General features: G+C 48.0%; 2 protein-coding genes across 4 annotated transcripts in view; one reads left to right on the top strand and one right to left on the bottom strand.

The window, feature by feature from the left end:
• The window catches only part of IGSF3 (immunoglobulin superfamily member 3), a 109775-nt gene extending 98186 nt beyond the window's left edge, over positions 1–11589 (top strand). For both annotated transcript variants that reach the window (XM_067300053.1, XM_067300048.1), the window contains 4 exons: positions 930–1340; positions 3087–3494; positions 6815–7231; positions 8567–11589. In XM_067300053.1, the coding sequence (XP_067156154.1) occupies positions 930–1340; positions 3087–3494; positions 6815–7231; positions 8567–8817 (1487 nt within the window). In that variant the 3' untranslated portion in view covers positions 8818–11589. The remainder of the gene's footprint in view (positions 1–929; positions 1341–3086; positions 3495–6814; positions 7232–8566) is intronic.
• Positions 11590–11811: 222 nt separating this feature from the next.
• ADPRH (ADP-ribosylarginine hydrolase) lies at positions 11812–22468 on the bottom strand. 2 transcript variants are annotated; one of them, XM_013950116.2, is made up of 5 exons: positions 22384–22468; positions 21731–21968; positions 20718–21064; positions 14107–14467; positions 11812–13134 (listed from the first exon to the last, which is right to left on the bottom strand). In XM_013950116.2, exons 2-5 carry the CDS (start codon positions 21772–21774, stop codon positions 12741–12743), a joined length of 1146 nt encoding a protein of 381 aa, XP_013805570.2. In that variant the 5' UTR covers positions 21775–21968; positions 22384–22468; the 3' UTR covers positions 11812–12740. The 2 variants fall into 2 exon arrangements, with proteins under 2 accessions (XP_013805570.2, XP_013805572.2); XM_013950118.2 differs by lacking the exon at positions 21731–21968 and having other exon boundaries at positions 22384–22465.
• Positions 22469–24121: the final 1653 nt, after the last annotated feature.

Genomic DNA, 24121 nt, shown 5'->3' with positions numbered 1-24121 from the left:
TACATTTGCAAATGTGAATGCCTTGGATCAAGGCTCACTGCAATAGACACAGCCTGAACACAGGCTGGGAAAGGCTTTATTTCCAGTTCCTACAGGGAAAGAGAAATTTGAATCTAGTTTACTCTGTCTCCCTGCGTGGACAAGAGCTAATGACACCATGCCATCCTCTACACTGTGTGACCACTTAACTATCAGTGTGAGATTGACAGTGACACTGGGAAGCCGAGAGAGATGATGTGCCTGTGACTTGTCCAAGGTCATGTAGTCAGTCTGTGGCAGACCCAGAGATAGAGCTCCTGATGTCTGGAACTGGGTGCAAAATGCAGAGCAGAGCATGTTCCCTGCTGTTCCTTTCCAGAGTGATTATTTTCTTTAGTTGTGCTCCTATTTGGTCTCCTAACTGTTGCATGTTCAGAGGTTACAAGTCGCTGAGATGGTTTGGGGTATGACAGTGGTAGAGTCTTATTTAAGTCACTTTTTCTGGAAATGGGTTTCTGTGGAGTTGGTCAAAAGCTCATTGGTCTAAGCTGCACATGGTGTGGTTTCTCCATGAAAAAAACACACTTGTACCTAGAGGGTTGTTGCATCTGAAAAGACTGGAAAACTGAGTTTGGGTGTAACCTTCTTGCTAGATTTGATGTGGTCGCTTAAACCATGGTGAGTTAAGAAAGACCCTATTAAAGAAGAAAAGGTAGGTCTCTTGCTGAGGGAACTGATGGGAAGATCCAGGAGTAGAAAAAAGAGGAGAGAAGATTTGGTAGAACATCTGAACACCCGTGTCCCAAAGGCCTGGTGTAAGTGGGATCCAGGCTAGGCACCCATGACTGCAGGTGGGGGAGGACCCCCTGTGTTCCTCCCTAAAACAGGTGAGTTTATTTCTGTGTGTTAATGACCCACCTCTTCTCATCCTTCTCTGTCCCCTCCACCAGTGACCAAGCTGCAAGTGAGCAAGTCAAAGCGGAGCATCACTCTGGTGGAGAACAGGCCCATCCCCCTCAACTGCTCAGTGAAATCTCAGACCAGCCCTGATTCGCACTTCGCTGTGCTGTGGTACGTCCACAAGCCCTCCGATGCTGATGGCAAGCTCATCCTGAAGACCACCCACAGCTCAGCCTTTGAGTATGGCACCTACGCAGAAGAAGAGGGGCTGCGGGGCCGGCTGCAGTTTGAGCGGTCAGCGTCCGGGGGGCTCTTCAGCCTGACGGTCCAGCGGGCAGAGGTCCGCGACAGTGGCAGCTACTACTGCCATGTGGAGGAGTGGCTGCTTAGCCCCAACCATGCCTGGTACAAGCTGGCAGAGGAGGTGTCAGGGCGAACGGAGGTCACTGTCAAGCAGCCAGGTAGTATGCCTCTCGCTGGTGGGATGCTCCAGGGGCAAACCCCAGGTCCTCTTGGCACCTGCTGTCTCATACGTGCCTTGTGGAGCTCACTGAGTTTTTCTGGGGCAACGGGGATCCTCTGTTTTTCCTTCCACTACAGCCTCATCTCCAAACAGAGACACCCGTGTCGCGTCCTCATGCTAGCACCCCTGCGCTCTCTCGCTGTTTGCTTCTGGGCCATTTTCCCCCTTCAGTGTGACCTTTCTCCCTTCTCCATTTAGGCCGAGTTGATGTGTGTTTGAGTATCCCCCCCATAATGGTTGTTGGTTCACCACTATCTGGAGGGCTAGTGTATTTAGACACTTTTTTTTTTTTTTTTTTTTTTTAATCCTCAAAAGCATCATGTAGCAAGAGTGTTGACTAGCAACCTAATGAAAGAGAACTGGTGTGTGCTTGCCTGGAAAAGCATTTTTATTTTTTGCACGCAGTTTAGTTTTACTCTGTGTCTGTATCCTGGCAGGCATGGGGAACAGTGTCTCTTTTCCCTTTGCGCTGTGCATATGAGATGTGAGTAATGAGTTTAATGAAGTGGGGAGCTGGCTGCCAGGAAAGAAGAAATGTGTTCTGGTGGTGGTTTCCATGGCAAAGGACATCATCAGTAAAGATGGGTTGATGAAAGAACTAAAGATGTCCCTAATAAGCTGAGGATAGAGCCTTATTTCATGTAAAGAGATAGGCAGGCAGGCACTATCTTTGAGAGCTGCCTGGACCCAGTGTGAGGTTCTTTGGTAGAGCATCACTGCTTCACAAGGAAGCCTGTCTTGTTCCAGCTTGCTCTTGGTTCCCCATTTCTGGAGAATAAAATCCATCAGGTAGAAGGGATGTACCTGGATAGCAAGGCTGGAGTAAGATGCTTAATTCAGCTTCTCTGGATTTGGCTGGCTAGCCATAAGCTGTATGGACCTCATGTCCTGCAAGGATATTGAATGTGGTCCCCAGCCAGTACCTTGGGTGTAGCTGTGCCTGGTCACACAGCAAGCACAACAGGCTTAAGCATATTGCTCCTTTCCAGTCCTAGCTCTTCATTTCCATATGCAAATTCCCAGGATGGGCCTGGGATAGCCAGGGAAGGGGAAGCTGTGATTTACCCCTCCTTTGCATCACCCACCTCCCTCTGATAAGAACTATGCCCATTTCTTACTGTAGTGGCCATACCAGGGAAGTCCAAACTGTACCCTGTAAAAGAAATCATGAAGGAGTTAGGAGTGTATGACACGTCATTTCACATAAAAGAGCTGATTGCAATCACCCCCAGTGTATCAGTGAAATTATGGAGCAAAAACCAGGGACATTCTCAGCACAGTGATGCACTGCATGTGACTTTGCCCTTGACCCTTGTACCACTTCCCTTTTGCAGTGGTGATTCCCTATAATCAGTTGTCCATTCTCTGTGTTGTTTTCTTCTCCCTTTTCCCAGTGCAGGAGGGCTTGCTGATTTGGGTAGGATTGGGCTAGTGCCCAGCCCCAAAAGGAGAATGAGAAAAGACTGAGGTGTGGCCTTCCTTCTCAAGGTGTCCATGTACTTAGGACCCCCCAGATCCTACTAGGAGACTGTGGCGTTCCCAGTTTCCTGTGCAGAATTGTTTGTTACTAGTCTGAGATTTTCAGAAGAGCCTAAAAACCATAAGTCCATTTTGGGCTTGTGGGGAGACAAAGGACACTTGCAGCCCTCAGTCACATTGTATTTTTAATTGCCTTTTTCCTTAGATAACCGCCTGCAGGTGAATCAGACCCACAAGAATGTCACCATCCTGGAGAACCAGTGGGTGACCCTGGAGTGCCTGGTCAGCAGCCGGACCAGCCCCTCATCCCAGCTCTCCGTGGAGTGGTACATCTGGCGGCCGGGACACCCAGAGAAGGAGGCTGTGGCCCGGCTGAGCCGGCAGAGCATCCTGCGCTACGGGGAGGTGGCAGCGTTGGGTAATCTGAGGAACCGGCTGCACCTGGAGAGTCCGTCCCCAGGTCTCTACCTCCTCACCATCCAGAATGCTACTGTGTGGGACAGTGGGGCCTATGACTGCCGTGTGGAGGAGTGGCTGCTGGACCCCAGCGACCGCTGGTACAAGCGGGCAGAGGACCTCTCCGGCATCATCACCCTCATCGTGAAGCAGCCAGGTAATGAGGAGCCATGGGTCTCATGCCACTGGCTTTTAAGAAACTCTCTGCATTCTTTGATCAGCCTTACGATTCACCATCCTTCCTGTGGTCAACGGCTGGTCAAAACAGAGGGCAGGAGTATGGCAGCTGCAGGCCATGCTCACACTTAGCTGGGTGTCTTCATTGCCCCTTTCCTCTAGTCGGACATGGGATTTTAGCACCATTGGGTCTGTGAATTTTCTTTTTTGTACAGCACTGTTGTCACTCTTGATTCAATAGAATAGGCTTCAGTTTCTCTTCACTTTTTGATTGAGAACAAGACAGAAAAAGCTATCTTGGGGCTAAAGGCCTGTGCTTCCCAGGTGTGTACCCAAGGGGCAGGGTCCTTGCGTGGAAAGAAGTTACCAGAGGGGGTTGAGACCTTGTGGTTGTCCAGGCAGTTTCACAAGATGCTGCTCCCCATTCCATGAGTGAAGAGCAGACACAGGGTGTGTAGATTCAGGGCTTCGTTGTTGGTTGGGACAAGGGCTCAGGCTTCTTGATGGAGTGAAAATTACTTGCGAAGAATCTGTCTCAGTACAGACAAATGGGTACTTAGGGGCTTCTTGAACCTCCCGGCAAAGTTTGTGGCCACCATCTCATCCATTATAGCAATTCATGCAACTCCTGCTACATAACAACACCTGAAATATGCTCATGTTTTGACGTTGCCTGTGCACAGCAAGATGAGGATCAGGGATTGCTACAGCCTCAGTTTCTTCTCATTCTTTACAAGATCCAGTAGGGGAAAAAGTGCCAAAGAAATTAAAACCAGGAAGAAAATTCCAGTTTCGTCTGTTTTAACAGCACAGATGCCAAGCTCCAAGGGCAATTTACCTTGGGAAATACAGATTCTCCAGTTTTTGAGGCAAGTGACTCAAGATTAAATGCCCATCTCGAAGAAAGGCTGTAGTTCAAACAAAAGTTATGACTTACACTCACTGGGTACCTTCCAGCATTTAAGAAAAAAACACTACAAGTATTTTTGGTGCCTAATGCCTGCCTATGTCAGTAAGGTGTCAACCTTGTAACTCTGCAGCGGAGCTGGCAAAATTTCAAGATTTTGGAAAGGTTTTAGTGATAATTCTTGTAGGGAAGATTTGTGCTGTGAAGGAGAAGCTCTTTCAGGGGACAGCACAACTCGTACCCACAAGATCTTTCCTTGGGAAACTTTTCTTGCTGAAGTGGCTTGAGCAGAAGCACCCCAGGATCTCCAGACAGTAACTGAATAGCTTGCATGCCTGCACAGTTATAAGTGTAATTTTTCAGGCTGAAAATCGCCAGCCCTGATGGACAGGGGATGAATGTGAGGGGAAATTCCTTTGGTTCATTTTTAGTTGTGGAAGGATGTGGAGCGGGAAGAAGAAGGGGAGTTGAGAGTGCACTAATTCAAGATTTAAAAAAAAAAAGTGTGGTGGTGGTGGTGTTTGTTTTTCTTTCATGGCAGCCAATAACTGAAAAATTACTAAACTTAAAAATAGCATTGTTTGTGACTCATATCTCATTAGTGAGGATCTCTGTACTCATCTTTCACTACAATAATCATAACCAAAGGAAAAAAAACACTCAACACCTTCAGACTGCAGTTCTCCTCTTTTTGTTTAACTCTCAGAGGTGGGGAAGGCTTTTTGTTTGTTTTGACAAGCCATTTCCTTCCTTTCCTTCTTTTTACCTCAGAAGTCCCAGAAATTTCAAGACTTACCTCATTCCTGTTTCTGTTCAGGAGTCTCTTGAGGAGAATGAGAACTGGAAACACTGATGTTGCCTACAGCCTTAAGAGCTCTGGCCTTAATGAAAGTTTTCTGTATGGGATCGTTTAAAAAGTATAGGAAAACTGCTGTAGTGAAAAACACAGCATCCTCCTCCTTGCAGTTTCTACCATGGCTCTTTGGAAAGGGACCCCAAAACCCGCTCCTCACAACACTCTGGACTGGCTTCCCCAGCTGTACAGCTAAGGAGATTTTCTGTGTCCACCAGCCTCAGAGGAGGCTTCAGGATCAACAGAGCCCCAGGGGAAAAGCCCTTTCTTCTGTAGCTGCTCCCCATGCCCCAGGGAAGGGGAATCTGGAGAAGAGCCTGCCTCTTCCCTCCCTTCCTCCCTCTCTCCCTTCCTCCCTCTCTCCCTCCCTCCCTCTTTCTTTGGGAGCCTGTGGGAGCCGCCCCTCTTCATCCCTGCTCAGAAGACCTCCCTCAACTCCCAGTCTAGCCTGGCCTTTCCTATGTCCTTCACGTGTTCCCTACAGCCTTCAAAAGGCTGCCTGGTCTAGAGAGGAGTGTGACGTGGCCCCAGGAGCCGATGGTCACAGTGTTCCCGGTGCCTGCTGTGTGCAGGACGGACGTGGTCTGAGGCTGGAAGAGCTGAAAGCGCTCAGCGATGTGTGGGAATGAGAGCAGAGGGGACGTTGCTCCCATTGCTGGAGGAGAAAGTGCCTCTTTCTTTGGTGAGCTATTGGCTTGCCCTTCATGCTTAATTCCTGCATTAGAAAGAGCTTTCTAATCTTTAAATGAAAACTTAGATCTGCGCTGATTGTGATCTCCAGAGTACATGTTCCCTGGCAATATGACTAAATCAAATGTTAATTGCTCTTGAAATCAGCCTTTAATCAACTCATCTTAGTTTCCAGCCACTGTATCTCAGTTAGGTAAAAACATCTCTTTAGCCTTGCAGCAAGCAATAGAGAAAAAAAGAGAGACATTTAGTGTCCTTGCTGCCTGTGTGCTGAGGGCATCTCTGTGGAGGAACCTGTTACTTAATGAACTTCACAAATTGTTGGAAAAAAGTTCTGCCCTCTTCTGACTTAGATGTACTGATTTTGAAGACCACTCTTGTACAGGTTAGGAATAAAAAATAAACAGGAAATGAAATGTTGTTTGCTCTGATAGCTAGGGAGTTGTATGTTGCTCCTCTGTGCACAGACTGAACTTTCTTATTTCCTGATATTTTAATGCATCTAGATGAATTACAGCTTTCTCTTTTCACATACAAGTCCATTAGTGCATGCATGCTTCTTGCTGGGAGGCTGTGGCGAAAGTCTGTGTGGGCAGGGTGATAATGTGCAGCAGTGCTAGCAGCTGGCTCCCGTTTTGACTCTGGGCCAGATGGAGCATGGTAAGGTGGGGATGCTGGCTCTCGTTGACCACAGAGGTACTTGTGGGACTTGGCAGGCTGCGTCAAGCCTTTGCATATTGCTTGGATTGCACCCAGCGTTGGAGATGTGACAGTATGTTTGTGCTGAGGAAGGGCAACTTTGAACATAGTATTCAGCTCTGTGTTCACCTCTCCCCTTTTATTGTCTCAGACCCCACCTTGCAGGTGGACACAGCCACCTCCAACCTGACGGTGCAGGAGAAGGAGTCCTTCCCACTTGACTGCAGCATCCTGTCCCGCTCCAGTCAGGAGTCCCACTTCGCAGTGGCGTGGTACAACCTGCGGGCCAAAGAGGGAGGTGGTCACTCAGAGGAGGAGGAGAGGGAGACTCTGCTGAGCGTGGGCCCGGACGCCGTGTTCAGCCAGGAGGCCAGCCACTGGGAGGGCCGGCTGCGTTTCCAGAGACTCTCAGCGGTGCTCTTCCGGCTGACGGTGCTGCAGGCTGGCGTCGCCGACACTGGCAACTACTCGTGCCGTGTGGAAGAGTGGCTGGCGGACCCCAACGGCGTGTGGTATCGACTGGCTGAGGAGGAGTCTGGTGCAGTCGCTGTTCATGTGCAGGATGCAGGTGAGAAGAGGTGACATCCTCCTGAGGGGCTGGCCCGTTTGTCTTCCGTTCATGTGGGCATTCATGATCTCTCCCTGCCCTTTCCCTCTGCAGCCATAGAGCCCACCGCTTCAGCATGTGTTCAGAGGCAGCCCTGCTGGGTGACAGCCCAGTCATTCCCTTTCCAGGTTGGGTTTCAGGTGTTCACCACGCTAAATTATGGCAATCAGCACCAACTTTCTTGCCTTTTTGGCAGCCAAGGTAGAAAGGCCGAGGAGTGAATGGGATGCAGAGCCTGGATCTGGTCTGCACTGGGGCAGATCTGTGGCTCAGGTGTTTTTTCAGTCAGCTTGCTAGCTCTTAGCCCAGCTCTTGTTCAGGCTTAGAGCATCTGCACTGCACTTAACTTTGTGCTTGGGCTGTCTGCCCTAGAGCCTGATTTGCCCAGAATCAGCGGAGGCAGGCATTGCACCGTGCTTGGGTTTAACCTTTCGCTTTGGGAAACGTTCTGGAATTTGGCTTAGCTCTGCACATGAGCACAGGCCTACATGTTAGCAAGCTGGACAGAGGGTCAGGGTGAGGCCGGGCTGCTGGTGCCCGTACAGCCAGTTCTGCCTTTTCCTTGTGCTGGTAGACTGCAGCATCATGGCACCTTGATGGATTGCCAGATGCTCTCCTGCTCCTTGGGCATTGCCAGGTTACTAGAGCCTGCCTCCAGGGCAGAGCAAAGGGTGAGCCCTGTATTTAAGGGAGCTCCTACCGCTGCAGCCTTGTGCATGGGCACTGTTAATCCAGTCCAGTCCATACAGAGTCACTCTGCTGTGAGTCTTGGTGCTGAAGAACGTCAGCTGCTAAACTAGCCCCGTGGTCCTAAGGAAGTGAGATCTTGTGTGATCCCTGTGCTATTACGCAAGAGTCTCCTCCCAATAACTCTTGAAGCCATCGGATGATTTTAGACACATCCAGCAAGAGCTAGAGGCCTCAATGATAACTAAGGTCATGAGAGCTTTGTGGGCACTCAAGGAAGATACCCTGAGATGTTGCCTGTGTGTGCCGCCACTGAGGAAAAGGCTGCTGTGTGAGGTTCCCCACTTGATTAGACACCAGAAAATATATACCGGAGAGGACTCTGTTGTAGCACTCATGAAACTTTAGGGGGGATAAAGCTGAAGCATTCCCTGCAATAGCTTTATTTTGCTGCTATGTCTTGAAATGTTGGTATTTTTCTCGGAGTCCCACTTTCTGTGTTGATACGAATTAATGAACATCTGATTTTTACATTTCTGAAAAAAGTTTCTGGGCTGTGGATTGCAGAGAAGCTGTAAAATGGGACTGTCCTTTGTCTCTGCTTTTCAGGCTCTACCCTTCAGTCAGTCATCTGCTCCAATGACGCCCTCTTCTACTTTGTGTTCTTCTACCCCTTTCCCATCTTTGGCATCTTGATCATCACCATCCTCCTGGTGCGGTTCAAGAGTCGAAACTCCAGCAAGAACTCGGAGGGCAAGAATGGGGTCCCCTTGCTGTGGATCAAAGAGCCTCACCTCAACTACTCTCCCACTTGCCTAGAGCCACCAGTCCTCAGCATCCACCCAGGAACTATAGACTAAAAGGCAGAGGCGCCCAGGTGGATGTACAGAGAGAGAGAGAAGCAGAGACAGACTGGGAACCCTAAGGAACAGGGTGTTTTTTGTTGTTCTTGTTTCATTTGTTTCAGTGTCTGTGCTCCAGTGCGGTGACTGGGCTCTGCAGAGCACCCAGTCGATGGGGACTGGAAAGTCTGAGACTTCTTCAAGCATCTGTGGAAACGCAACCAGTCACAGGGATGGACGGAGGGTCTGTGCACTTGCTGTACATAGCAGATATTTCTCACAGATTAATTTTGCTCCCATCAGTTGTTGTCCTTTGGGCCATGATTTTTTTTCCTGTTTTTATTTTCAGTCACCCAAAGAACTGTAGACTTCTCCCTCCCTCCACACAGTGAGGAGTTCCCAGAGCACTTTTGGTCCTGGGGCAATCTCTTTGGAGTAAATGTATATTTTCCAAAACAGACTTCATTCTTCTTCCTCAGACTCTGTGCCACAGCAAACAAGATCTTTTCCCAAGGTGCGCTGAGGTAGCTGCTCCCTCTTCCAAAGCTGGCAAAGCCAGGATGATATCCTGAGGCTAGCTGGGATATCTCAAAGACTGGCCATAGCCTCAGCATCTTCTTGCCTCCATCCTACTGTTCTCTCAGGAGGAAGAAATTCACCATTTGGGAGTGTTCCCTGGTCTTGGGCAGACTGAATATTCAACATGCCTGCAGAAAGATAAAAGCAGTTTAGTTTGCCTCCAGGAACTGAAGGTAGAGGTTGAAGGGGGATACCTGAAAGCCCTGACTTTGTTAGTAGCAAAGAGGCTCCTGGTACGGTCTGGCTTATCAGAGAGACGCTCCTCCCCAGCCTCTGTGCTGCCACCTCTGAAGAGGCGGGTTACCTATGCGCCCCAGTCATGTGGGGATGGCTGGCTGGATCTAGTCTATAAAAACTTTAATTTGACCAAAGTAATGACTCTAGAAAGGGGGAAAGGGAAAGCTCCACTAGTGGGCATTCACTGTCCCTGGATGGTTTGGCGAAGGAGCCAGGTCACAGTCACACCACGTAGCAGGGATGTGCAATTAACCATCATGTGTCACGAAATTTCCCAGGGGCTTGCACGGCCTCCCAACCTAAGCTTGAACTGGCAAAGGAGTCAGCATCGCCTCTGCTCCCTGAAGGCTTCTGTGTCCCCTCGGGCTGAAAGAAATCTTCCCCTGTGTGTGCATGCATGTGCCGTTTTCCATTTCTGGGGCTTTAGGAGAAGAAACAGTTTCGCCATAAAGTCCCCCTCCTGGCAAAGTCATCTGCTCTTTGTTGTACACAATTGCTGTGACAGAAAATGCTGTTCTTTCTGTGAAAGATATGGCTCTTGCGAACCAAACCAGGGCTCTCTCTGCATGGGGCACCTAAGCTCTAGTACCCAGTAATGCCAAGTACTCCTGCTGTGTTCTGTGGAGGAAACCGCCTCCTCCCCGATACACCCTAAGCATTATGTCTGGCGGAAGAAAATGTTTGCCAAAAATGGCCTTTTGTTGTCTTCCTTGATGTCTTCCTGGCAAATCTGGCCATTTATTTTTTGCAGCATGGCTGAAGCCAACAGGGGCAGATGGGCGAAGCCACAAGACCCCACCTGCCTCGCGAGAGAGGTGCCATACCTACAGCCTCCGTCCCCTTCAGGGAGGTAGGACTGCTCTTTGCAAAGAGAAGAGGACCTCAGCAGATGCTCTGTAGCACTAGTAGGTTAAACCCTGATGCCTTGATGTTTCAGAGGTGGTGAAGCCTTGGGTGGAAATCTGAACCATGCATCTTCTCTCCTGGCTGGAAGAGGAGCCTGCATATCCCCACACGCACGCAGACAGTCCCGTTCTCAGTGGCAGGTGAGTCCATCAGACATTCGTAGTAAGTCACTTCTACTCCTCCACAAGACTGGCATTTATTTCTTCTTCCACTGAGAACGCAAAATTTCACTCATCCCTCTGTGAAGTCTCCCTCCTCAAGAGGTAATTGCTTACTGGCCCCAGCGTATGTGTAGTATCACACTCCTATGTATATCACACACCTACACACTTGTCTTCACTTCCTGGATAAGGAGTCTGCAAAGAGTGGAATGAAATGATAAGTGAATGGAAATGAAGAACCAAGGCAAAAAGAACAGCAGCTGCAGCCAGTGGGTATTGTTTCATAAATGTAATATCTCCTGTACATACTGCTTCAGGGAATGAACTGCAATTCATTTCAGCTTTAAAGAGAGAGAGGAAAAAAAAAAGCTCATCAGGAGCTGTTCGTTCCTGGGAGAGCACTGCGCTGCATCTGAACCAGGCTCCTCCTCACCAGCCTGCCCTGGCAGTGCATCCCTGGAGCAGGGCTGTCTGTGGAGGACTTTCTCGCGGCAGCCTCTCCGTGGCTGAACCCAGTCCCTTCCCAGCCCCACTGTGGGAGCTGGTGCGTTCTTGCACCAAGCCCAGGATTTCTTGGGAAGCAGCTACCATAATGGTCGCAGAATACCTTGCCGGTGACATTTCTCCATTGCTCTGGCAGTGTGTTGCCCTGTATCAAACTTCTCTTTGTTTTTATAATGCAAACTTCCTGTAACGAGTTTTAACACAAAGCTTTTCAAACCACTCTCTCTGCTGTAACTTTCTGTACCAAACCCAAGACAAAAGAGAGAAACCCTATCCATGCATGATGTGGAAAAATGTTTGGGATTTTTTTAAAAAAACAGAAACTTTGTACTATGTTGCACTAAAACATGTTTTATACAACACACCTGAAAGCTGTAGTAAACTGTGTTGAAATTGTGATTCATATTGCTGCTGGTTTTTGTCTGATTTGGGCTTTCATTATGCTTTTAGGCAGCCGCTCCCTCTCCCTCCTCCAAAAAATACCTGATGCATCAATTCTCTTCCCTCCCAAGTAGCACCTCTCCTCTCTCTTCCAGGCTGAAGCTTGTAGACACCTTTGCTCCCTCTGGCCCTCCAGGCACACAGCCCCACCCATCCCTTAGTTCATCCCGTAACAGAATACAGCTTTTAACAGAGGCATGACATATCCATTTATTGGATGGGATATCCTGATTTTGAAATTGCTCTTAGAAGAATAAACATTTAGCTGTATAATATTCGGGATTCAAAGAAAAACATATTTGTCACAGAATTAGCTGCATAATCCATGGCAAATGGTAACCAAATAATCGTTAGTAGTCTGGACTTACATTTAAGAATATAGTTTACCACAGGAGTTGTCTAACCTGATGTAAAATGCAACCTCTAAATTTGCTCATTAGCAGCCCTTACCTTGCAGAAGGGTTTAGCTGGCAGTCTGGAACTTCCCCTTAACTGAGATAGGAAAGTAGCATGACACATTCTTTAAATAGCAAAAGCGCTGTGGAATTCTGCAAAATGCACTGCCAAAGCTGCAAGGTTAATTTTTTGGCACTCACTGGAAACAAAAAATACTCTCTACTAAATTAATTGTATGGGAAAACATCACCCCCTGACACAGCTGGCTGTTGCCTCCACCAGAACTTACAGCAGATACATCCTGAGCAAGGGAGCCAAAGTTTTGTCTCTGCAGACATTTGGTGCTAGAAGGTGAGTGGTATCCCCAGCCTTTCCCATTGGCAATGTGGGGTGGGAGCTTGACGTAGCCATTGCAGGGGCCACACCAGCTTGCCCTGGGGCTCCCTGCCTGGCTCGGGGACAGGGAGAGACCCCAGCTGCTGGGTGAAGGAGGAGGTGGTGCATTCGCACGCTCCAGATTCTGCCTGCTCGGGTGGCCCCACGGCTGCCCACCTGCACCACACCACCATGTGATTGTTCCCCCCCACAAGCTGCTCTCTATTAAATGGCCCCATGCTGAAGGTAGCATGCAGAAAAAGAAAAAGCAAGCTTCACCCCGTTACAATCACGTGCACTGACTCACTGGGTTTGCAAAAAGCGCAGCTAGCTTGGTGGGAACTAGGCAGTGCCAAGCAAGTACAAGTCCCTGGCCACTGTCTCCAGGCGCTCCCTGAACTCTAGGTCTTGGTAGAGGGCAGCCCCGACTCCAAGGAAGCCGTGCATTGCCCCCCACCAGCAGGCCGCGATGGCAGCCGTGGAGTCACTGTCACCCCCATGGAAGAAAGCACGGTGAGCCAGCTCAGGCCAGGACCCTCCAGCGCCCAGCAGCGCATCGTAGGCGATCATGGGGGCATCGTGCCCGCTGCTGCCCCCCCAGCCTGAGTAGCTGATGGAGGTGTAGAATGAATCTCTCTCCGCGACGCCGTATTTTGAGGGGAAGGTAGGTGGTGACACCCCATCCGATATGCCTCGCTCCTCCAGATATTTTTCCCACTGCTCTTCAAAGTAACGCCTGCAAAAGAGAAGGGAAGAGAGTGATGCAGACAGGAGTCCCAGTGCTGCAGCAAACACCATTTCTGCATACAAGTGCTACAGACATCAGCTAAAAAAGCACCCCACAGAAAGATAGCTTGGAGCAACAGCTCAACAAAATGGTAGGTGTCCCATTTATCAGACTGAGGGCATGATTTACAGTAAGGTGCACGAGAGCATGTCTCAGTGTGCTAGATTTCCCCTCCCTGCAGCCACATGGGAGAAGGCAGTCCAGCACCTGCTGCTGCTGTGCTGCAAGGGATCAAAGGCTCAGAGCGAGAACTGAGTCATCCTCCTGAATTCACATTGGCTCTGCCAGTGTCTCTGGGTGTGTGCCTGCGTGCGTGTACAGTCACCCCGAACAAACATCCAGATTTGGTTAAAACTCTCAAATTGAGCTCAGCCCTCAGCCCAGTGCTGGACCCCATCCCTGGTTCCCATCTTTCATCAGGTAGCGGTTCCCTGAGATGAGAAGTCTAGCTACCTCATATTGGATCCAAAAATGTCATGGCCACATGGCACAAGCAGTCTGCCTTTTTTTTTTTTTTTTAAGAGGTATTTGTCCCCTGGGAGACTTAAGAGCTTTCTGAACTGGTTTGATCCCATGGCAGGCATGTGCTGCTCTAAGAGTTTATAATGATGTGACTACATGAGCTTATGCATAAAGAGAGCTTGTCCTCTTGTATGTGAGGTTTATTTTAATTTTTAACAATTCCTTTTCTTTTAACTGTATATTTTTTCATCACCCTGGGTCCTGCAGTGCAAAAGGGCTTTGGAGCGCGCCTAAGAGCACTTTGGGAGAGCGCCTTTTGGGATCATTGGAAGGAAGCCACCACAGAAACCTGTGCTCAGAGCTGGCTTCGTGTGTGTCTGAACACAAAGCATTGAGCTCACTGTGCTGCAGGGCCTGTGAAAAGCAGGAGCCCCGGCAGATGGTGAGAGCCCAGCTCACCAGTGGCCCATGTTCTCCTCCACGAAGAAGCCAGCATCCCTAACATAGGCTTTCGCTCGCGGCAGCACTTCCAGCAGCCCCTTTCCCCAGGCCTGGAGGGGTCTGCGGTTGACTGCAAAGGCGGTGAAGAGGGCTGAGGCCAGGGAGCCCAGGTAGCCAGTAGGATGGTGGTGGGTCATTCGCCCGCTCTCGATGCTGACTTGCACCAGGGTGTCCAGCTGCTGGGGGTGGGGGAAACGCAGCCCAATGCACATGGAACGCATGGCGGCGCCACAGCCTCCTGCCTGGGAGCTGAATGGGATCCTCCAGCCATCTGGCTTCTCTGGCTTCAGCTTCAGAACGTTCTCCATACACGTGACACCTGGGCAGGAAGAGAAAGTGCCCCAGAAAGAAAGAAACACAGATCAGGAGGTGATAGGGTCACATCATATGGGAATGTCAGGAAGACAGGCAGGATAGAGGGAAGGAAATGTTGCTCTGAATAGGTATTCAGACCCTGTAAATACATACATAATACATAAAAATAGAAAGGAGGTTTGGAGGGGCATCAAATCACATTGATCCCTGGCCCAAAGCAGGACTAAGTGTCTCTGTTTTATTCCTGACAGACTTTTAACCTCCCAGGTTAAAAGGGAGCCCTTTAAAGGGCTCTTTAAAGAGGGAGACCCCACAAGCTGCCCAGGAATCTTTTCCACTGCCTCACTGATGGGAAATGGTTCCTACTGATGAACCTGTAGCTCCCTTGCTGCAGTTTTAAGTTTGTTGGGAAGCAATGAGCTTAGTACCTGCCTCACTATAACAGAGTTTTACAGAACTGGATTTATTGTACTCCCCTTGATTGTTTCTTAAATAAGCTGAAGAACAACTGTACTAGGGCAGACCAAAGGTTTGTCCAGCCCACTGGCTTGTCTCCAAAGATAGCTACTAGCAGATAATTTCAGAAAGGCTATTAAAAATGGAGCACGTACACCATTTCTGCTAGAACACCTCCCAGCAGTCAGAGAAGTAAGGCCTTCCTGAGTCAGAAGCTGGATCCATTGTATCATGGTCAATAACCCCCAGTGGACCTAACCACCATGAATTGGTCTCATTAAGTCCCATGCATGCTTTCAAATTCCTTTAACATCCCATGATAACCAGTGCCATGATTTTGTTATGCAAAGTATTTCCTTCTGTCTTAAACTACCCATTCGACAATTTGCTGAAATTCCCCTCTAATTCTTATATTACAAGAAATAACGACTAGCCTTTCTCCATGCTGTTCAAGATTGAATACGTTTCGTCAAGTCCCCTTTCCTCAACTAACTCTTGCTCCAAGCTGACATCCTAGTCCAATTTTGCCTCTTCTCAGGTGGAAAGCCATGCCATAACTCTGTATTGTCATCTCTTTCATAGTTCTGCTACTTATTTTTTTAAAGAAATGGCTCTGCTTCTTCTAGTGCTGCTTCTTTCAACACTTCACTTATCAGTCCAGCATACCCATAGGTGAAAGCCACCTGCAGAAACACATCCAAATCTCAGAGCTCCAAATCTCTGGAGTGTTAAGTCCAAATGCTTGTGTGCAAGGAAGAGGAAACAGTTTCAAAAAAATAAATGATCTTTGATTCCCTTCTGCCTTGCCTTTTTTTCTTAGTCTTCTCTTCTGGCCAAATCTGAAATACTTCTTTTCCAACAGAGAAGTAAATCAAGAGTGGGTTTCAAGTAGCTTAGTTCAAGTTTTGAATGTGTTGGATGACTGTGAAACAATTCAAAAGTAAGTCTTCTCCCAACTGCAATATGCCTAGTTGTCTCACAAACACACAGCAGCAGTTGACATGCTCATGCACCCAAGATGAGACAGCTGAGCCTGCACTTTGCTGGCTAACCAGGGAGGCTAGCTGATAAATGAACATGCACGTACTCTGTTGCTTTAAAAGTCAAACTAAGGCATCTGCGTAGAGCAACAAGCAGCTCTGGCAAGAAGCTTGGTCCCGACTTTTTATGTAACTGTACAATTCTAGTATCTTTGGTGCAATCTGATTACCATGATCTGAGACCTTACTAATCACAGCCAGGCACTGCACTAAATACTCTACAGAGCTGTTTACTTTTTCATTTGCATATATAAGCTCGACAGTAGGATTTTTATATGGCGCTCTTATTCTACCAGCACGTGGCATTTACTTTACCCTTGTAATTAACCACAGTCCTCCAAATCAAAGCACAGCCTGAAGATTGCCTTCCTTTCATGTACTAGAAACAAATAATGGTTGATCACTGTAAGGAATAAGGTCACGTGGATCCTTTTATAGTTCTGATCTAAATGTTTTTAGTGTCTTTCTTTTCTGACAGTGTTGTGTCATGATAGGTTCATTAGATTCATGTAGGACGTAGCCCTCTGTGCTCCGCGAACTTCTGGGCAAGTTCCCCATGAGCAAGTGTCTCAAACTGAAAAAGCAGCACAGAGTTGTGGCTGTCCGACTGTTAGCCTGGCGAGTCTGCCACGTGAGACAAACTTTAAGAATGGGAACAGCGTAAGCAAGGTTCCCCGTAGGAAAAAAATGGGTTGGTGTTCAATATAGCCCACCGTGTCAGGCTGCTTTCATTCTCACAAGCTCATGGCTCACGTACAAACCAGAACTGATATTTCACCAGCCTCGGAGGTGCCTAGTGTGCCTGTGCGCCAGTGTGTCTTACGTAGCCTGTCCATGTGAACAAGAGCGCTGTTTTTGCTGTGCCACACAGTCAGCTGCCCTCTGGATCAGTCCAGATGCTCTTCACGCGTACTTCTTCTAGCTGATTTACAGAGTGAAAATTGCAGGGCTGTATTTCTCTGCTGGAGGAAGTAGTACACACAGTGCTGGGTATGGGTAGCACAGAGCCCTGCTGGGACTCATCATCGCCAGCTTTTAACTGAACTACCAAGGAGTTTATTTTTTGTGACTTCTTAAAGTGTGAATGTATTCAGGCCTCTGAATCTGCTTTTTATGCACTTTATTAACACAGTGCTGGCTGCTACTTATCAAAATAGGAAAGAGTGATATCAGTATAATTTCTAGCTTTACTGTGATTAAGAGAAAACTGAGGCTTTGTTTCAAAAATTTTAATTATGTATTTCTAAATACACAAACCATTGCACTTATGACCTATAATAGGACATTTAAAAAACCCTGGCAAACAAAACCACAGCTTTAAAAAAAACTGTGCCAACTATCCTATTTGTATGTCTTTGTTAAAACTAACTTTCTGGCAGGAAGATGAGGGGGAGGGGAAAGAGATAAAAAGGGACTAATGTAGCTTAAAATAAAAATCTGCACAACAAACAAGAGGAAAATGAGCTTTGTAATCTTGACAGCATTGCAAGAAAGGCATGTCTTGAGCACATGTTTGGGCAGGTTGAGACTAGGCAACTCAGTCCTTGATAAAAAGTGAGATTGTTCTTTCATTAACTGTAATCAGATGAAAATGAGGGTGATGACAAGGCTTAAAATGTAAAGAAAGACTGGTTATTTTGCAATAACAAACAAACAGTTGCTCACAGCTTTAAACCTGCATGTATAACTTTAGGAGATTACTACTGACAACCTGCAAATGAAAAAATAAATAAATAAATAAAACACACCAGCTTGCAACAGTTAAGACTCTTGTGATTTATGAAGAAAGTGATGTGTTGTAAATGTTATCCTGATGCTTTTAAACAATCAAAATTTTAAAACCTTTGAAAGCTGAGCAGGAAGACTAACCTGAAATCAAGTTGTTGGGCCTTTCTTTAAAACCAGATTTTTAAAAACTCTGGGACTTTGGAATCAGGAAAATCTGTTTTGGAAACCTAGTAAATCCTGGTTAGGATTTCTTTGTGCTAACTAAAAGAAACTAAAAGTAGGAGAGTGCTATTCTAAGCACTAAGGCAAAAAGCATGTGCAAATAAAGCAAACCTGAAAAAGTTTCAAGTGTAACTGGATGTTATTTCTGGAATAGGCTTCCATTCAATTTATTTAGGCTCTTCATGAGCACAGACAGTAATGTTTGGGATCTGTTGATACACATAAAAAGATGAGTTAAAACAATCATGTAATCACAAATAATTCCACAGACAAAGGACTTCTTAGACCAAAAGAAATGGAGTGACAGGCAACAGCTTTGAAGCAGGAGGTTTCCTGGAGAGCTTTGAAGACAGATGCAGTTGTATTATAAAAAAAAGAAATATGGCCATGTTTGTGTCACTTCATTCATTGGCTTTGCTATCTGCAAAGGACAATGAATGTGGGGCTTTGGCACATCGCAAAAAGCAATAATGCACGTAGGGATTAACTTGCCATTGAGTTAAGAGAGTCAGGTTAACCTTTTCTCTTGGGGCTGCTTACTTGAGGGAACCTGCTGAGGCCTTCTGATGACTAATAAAGTTGTGGGAATCCCTTTGCCGCTGGGAGTTTTTTGGGTCTAGACTCCCTTGTGTGGGTGAGCAACGTGATTTTTCCCCCACTATTCTGGGGGAATCTCTTCTCTATTGGGTGAAAGTTGCAGCAGCAACTTTCCATTCTCAGCTCTAAATACTACAATTCCCTGGTGAGTCTTCGCTTTGGCTGTCAGAGCATAATCCGAAGTTATGTTTTCAGTTAAAATCTATTTATTCTGATTACTGAAGCAAAGTTACAGACAAGTGAGGTCTACCAGTCTTATTGTTAAGCTTTATCAATACAACATGGAGACTCCAGATTGCAGACAGTGTATAATGGATGAGATGTTCTCTTTGGTAGTACATTAATGGGTATTAAACAGTCAGATCTCAGAATTTAAGCTATCGGAGGCTGTCTAAGGCCCATTGGACCCCTTTCCTGCAGTTTCAGCAGGAGCCCTACAGAATGCTGTTACAAGAACATTTTCATCAGACTTCCATTTTTTCCACATACTAGTCTTTCCCCTGCCAAAATTTTATGAGGTAAGTGTCCATGGACCCAGTGCCCACTAAAGAAGATGCTTCTTTCTGCTTAGCTAGCCTGACCTTTCCTTGTCACTCCGATTAGTTGCCGTGGCAAATTTACTTTAAAACCCTTCACTTCCAAATTGGAACTGCTTTTGGGTATGTTGCAGCTCAGTTACATAAGGACTGCAGCAGCTTTGCTATTATCTTTAGCTATTTCTAAAATTTCAGTTTAGGCTCTTCTCATTTCCAGCTCAGGTTTTAGTCACCAAGATTAGATAGCAGAGGCAAAAATAGCTTCCAGGCATTGTATCACAACCAGCTGTGGTTAGTCCATTTTGGTAGACCCCCTTCAGCCATGAGAACTATGAGACACTTCTCTGTCAAAACAGCAGGGATTCTCTGGAAAGTTTAACCTGCTGACTCCTGCTGTCCTGGCAGGTATCATTACCCCTTCTTAAATATTTTATTAATTAAGCCACTCAGACAACTGAGATTATCTGTCTTAAAGAATACTGCTATCTCAGCCTGTGATAGCAAAGTAGGGGGTGGCTGTGACAAGGTTTGCAGAATAAATTCCTTCTCAAGTTTCCAGTCAGGCTTCTTGTGGAAATGCGCAGCTCTGTCACACTATGCTCAGTGACCCTAAGAGAACGATGCAGGATTTGGCCTTTCCCAGGAAAACATGTTTTATGTCAAGTTAGAACATTCCTGATATTAACTTGGAAGCAACCCCAAAGAATAAGGAAGTGTCCAGGCAATTTCTTTTCAATGTATCAGCTCTGCATAGGATTGCTGAATTTGGGTGTTTCCTTGATACTTTGCATTACCTGTGCTAGCAAAATAAGAGGCCCCAGCCTCAGCAACTCCTATTTAACTTTCATTCAGGCATCCACAAGAGCCTGGGCCAGCTGTGTGGAGAGAGATGGCAGCTTCTGGGAAGAGTTGAGTCAGCAGGCCTGTATTTACCAGGTATACTGTAGGAAAACATTGTATACAGCTTGAATATTGCAACCTCTGTCAACATACCCTTCCTAAATAGTGCCACACGCTGCCAATCCCCGCTGCTTGTGACCCAAACTTGGCAGCATTGTGTTTATGCAGAGAAAGGAGAGCTGATGGAAAAGACAACTTCAGAAAAGACAGATGAGTCCTGACTGCCCAGGTGCAGAAGTGGATGTGTGGAGCTAGCCAAAAATAGATTTTGGGTTTAATAAACTTAATTATTCTAGGCAAGGTTCTTTGAGCCTTTAAATATATTTTAAATGTGATTTATTGCATTTGTTATGAGATGGCTCATGTTAATTCTCTGTTTAAATGTGTTACTTTAACACAGCATTTCAGGGTGCTTGTTATACATGACTGAATTTATATCCTTCCCCTGAGTTCAAGGCCAGGCCTCAAACACATCTGTAAGAAAATCTTGTGAGTGTGGGCAAACAATATCTTTTCTAATCTAGTTCAGAGAGAGCCAAAGCACGCCAACTTGCCTTACTGCATTTTCTTTAATTCAGCCTGAGACAGGTACTGAGCGTGGAAAACTTTTGCTTGTCCACAAAGTCTAGTAATGCTATAGACAGCCAAAAGCAAAGCCTTAAGTTGAGAAGCAGGGACAGCCTTAGCGCCATGCTGCAGGAAGGCGAGAGACCATTAGCCTGGAGGAGAAAAGGGGGCTGGGAGAGCCCTGCACAGATGGCATGAGAGGGGTTACCTGGAGCTCTGCCTGCCATGTCGTTCATGCACTCCTTGTATTTCTTTGCCAACAAGGAATAGAGATGTGCTAAAACTGGATTTTTCCCAGCAGCTACCAAGGCTTCAGCTGTGGCCAGGTGCATCACTGTATCATCACTGACTTTCCAACCCTGGATGCTGAAGTTGCCGAGCCCCCCCATCTGTGCCAGCTCCTTGTGGATGTCGGGGCCGCTCTGGAGGAACTCCCATTTCCCATTGTAATAGCCCAGCGTGTCCCCAAGCGCACTCAGCACCATAGATGCCATGTAGTTTTCCATTGGCTTGGTACACAATTTTTGCTCCACAATTGCTTCAATGCAGCAAAGACTAGGGGGGAAAAAAAAGCAAGTGAGAGAGGGAGAGGGAGAGAGAGAGGCAGAAAGTCTTTCTCATCTTAATGCAGGCTAAGCTCTGATAGCTTAGATGCTTGGCCTAGCACCTGCACCTCACTATTTTCCTTCAAAGTACCTGTTTCCCCATGACCTGTGGGCACAGGTGCAGTGCACAGCCAGAAGCTTGTGAGCATGTGCTGCAGAGCAGCACTCGGCCAGCCGAGCCCAGAGCCAGGGATGACAGAGCCCGGTCCTCCAGGAGCAGCAACAGCCCAGCACAACGCTGCCCATCGTAGCAGGTTCAGAGCAGCGGCAGTACTGCAGGCACACGTGCCCCTGACTTCAGAGCCTGGCTACAAAAATTTCCATTCTTAAAAGCAGAATTGAATATTGGGGTGGATATTTTAAGTAAAACATCCCCCCTCCCAGTCAAAATATACCCTTCAGAGTTTGTTACTTTTTATAGCTGTGTCTTGATAAGTGCTAAAGGGCCTGGAAGTCTCCTTTCACCATATGACTTGGGAAAAAGGCAGAAAGCAAAATCACAGACATAGTGAAAATTTAAATTACTAATCAACTGCTTGAGGTTGAGCATGTGATTTGCGTAACCGAGAAGACCTCTTACCGTTGAACTTTGTTTTTGTTCATACTAATTACTTACACAACGAGTATTTTGAATAAGAGCTGTTGGGGCCTCCCCTCCATTAGAGAAGGAGCACATCTCCTCCCAGCACTGCACAAGGCATCCAGCGTCTTTAAGAGGGCCCACACTTTGCTGCTGAAGCTCACACCACGCAGGGCTGAGCAATTGCAGGGACCCTACCCAGTATCGGTGGATTTACTCCTTGGCCGGTTTCTGAATTACATCGGGGAACGCAAGAGGGCTCAGCGTTGTCTTTCTGGGAGAAAAGTGGAGAAAAAAAAAATCCGGAAAACTTAAAACAACGCTTTCCGGCTCTCTTTTACAGACCACAGTGTAGCAGAAAGGGAAAGCGAGCTGTTTTTATCAAGGCTGAAAGTCAAAAAGCAATTGAGCCGGCACCGGGCCAAGCTCAGCCTCAGACTTGCTCGTTGCAATGCTGCAGTGAAGCCAACAAAAAAGGCGCAAGACCGCGAAGCCCCCCGCGCTGTGGGGTGGGCGGCCGGCCGGCCGCAGGCCCTGTGCATGCCCTGCTCAGGGTGGTTCTCGCTGGCCTGGGACCCCACATCCCTGGGGAGCATCCCCGGATTTTGTGCACCCGGGGTTGGGGGGGTGGGGGGGGGGTCGGATCCCATCCCCGCTTCCCGGGGGAAGGAGGCGGCAAGCTGTGGTACCTGGGGCCCCTCCGCGAGGGCTTCCCCGCTGTCCCGGCTGCCGGCGCTTCCCCGATGTGTAGTTGCTGCGTCACCAGCGTGCAGCCTGGGCCGGCGGAAGCTCTGAGAGAGCAGAGCGCCGAGGGGGGCGGGCGGCAGACGCACAGGGAGCCCACAGCCCGGGAGGGCTCTGCAGCCTCCCCACCCGCGCCGCAAACGGCGGCCCGGCTAACCCTATAAATGCCAGGTCGCTCGCTTCTCCCTGCTGCAGGTGGCACAAGCCTGTGTTTTTGGGGTAAGGAAGTGCTATTTTGTGTTGAGCAATCGCACCACACGCACACCGCTGGGGCTGGGAAGCCAAACCAGCGCCAGGAGAGTCACTCGCCCCCTCAGGACTGTAGTCGAAAACTCAAACCAAACGCATCCTCCTGCCCATCTCTCTCTAGCCGTCCTCAGCAGCGGGATGAGTGTTGCCTCACCCACTGCATAAGCCCGTCAGGAGGACGATTTGGCCCACCCCGGGCTTGGTGGACAGCTCTGCTGGATGGGGCTGTCCCACTTGGAGCGGGCCCAAGGGCGACTCGTCCAGCAGGAGCTGGCTCTTCCCCAGCCAGGCCATAAGGACAAACCGCCCAGGCGCCTCAGGGTGCCGCAGGTCAGTGGTGGCCCCCGACCACGTCTAGGTGGGGATGGAGCAGCTGACAGCCCTGGCTGGTAGGACGGGCGAGTGGCAATGAGACCCGAGGCCTCCTCACTCCCCGTCCTGTGGCCCGAAGCACCAGCCGCGGTGGGCTCCTCAAGAGCGACCACCGTGCCTGCCACCGCCACCGGTGTTGCTGCCCTCTGAGGCGCCTGCCTCAAGGTGGCACTTTGGCCAGTGAGCTCCCGACAGCCAAGGGGCCAAACACCACAGAGGCGGAAGGCCTGTCCATCCAGCGGTGCCTCGCCTGCTCTCAGCTTGGTACGTCCACACTATCAGCCGCAGCAGCAAAAGAGGGGATTTTTTTTTTTTTTTTTTTTGGCCCAGCTGTAGGATCAAGACTTCAAGAAGAAAAGCTTTCATTTGGGTAGGTGCAAAAAAGTTTCCTGGGCCTTGTAGCTAAATATTTTCTTTCATTTTCAGGATTATTTCTTTCTTAGCACCTTTAATAGCAAAATAGTCAATTTGGAAATGAAGTCACCAAATGGAAATCAAACATTTTGTTTAAAAAAAAAAGTCAAAATGAAACATGCGTGCAGCATTTCCCCTATTTTTCAAATGAAATTCTTCACTTATTTCACAAATAACACCCTGCTCCTTCTAGTCTGATCCCACCCTGGCATGGTCCCCTCCTGGATCAGAGCTGCATTCAGTCTCCGGGCCCTGCTCAGAGTTTGCAGAGGGGAGAAACCTTTCTTTTTTTTTTTATTTTGTCCTTTTTGAACACTCAACCACTGCAGCTTGAGCTGAGACCAGGCAGCCCTTCCCCATCTCCAGCATTACCTCAGACCCTTTGCCTGCAGACTCTGGTTTGCTCTCCTGCCCCATCCCTCGGTGTGTCTGGGCAGCCATCGGTCCCTAGCGTGCCCTCTGCAGCCTTGAATTTGACTGGGTTCAGCCCCGGGCTGGGACAAGGCCCCTCTCATGTCCCAAGCTCTGGGTTGAGTTTTGCCCTGACTTTTGTTCTTGTTGCTGTTGCGGTTTGTTTTGTTTTAAGTTGTGTCTCTAGGCGCTTGATGATACCATTGCCTCCTATGAGTTTTATATTTTATTTTTAAT

This window comes from Apteryx mantelli, chromosome 1, assembly GCF_036417845.1.
Source record: "Apteryx mantelli isolate bAptMan1 chromosome 1, bAptMan1.hap1, whole genome shotgun sequence".
NCBI lineage: Eukaryota > Metazoa > Chordata > Aves > Apterygiformes > Apterygidae > Apteryx > Apteryx mantelli.
Note: the sequence above shows the minus strand (reverse complement) of the source record. Positions and strands in the feature narration are given on the sequence as shown.

Coding starts and splice junctions, on each gene's coding strand:
- ADPRH (XM_013950116.2), bottom strand. CDS start 21,774: ATGGAGGGGAGGCCCCAACAGCTCTTATTCAAAATACTCGTTGT. Junction 21,065..21,730: donor TTATTCAAAATACTCGTTGT/GTAAGTAATTAG, acceptor TTTCCCCCCTAG/TCTTTGCTGCATTGAAGCAA. Junction 13,135..14,106: donor GAGGAGAACATGGGCCACTG/GTGAGCTGGGCT, acceptor TCTCTTTTGCAG/GCGTTACTTTGAAGAGCAGT.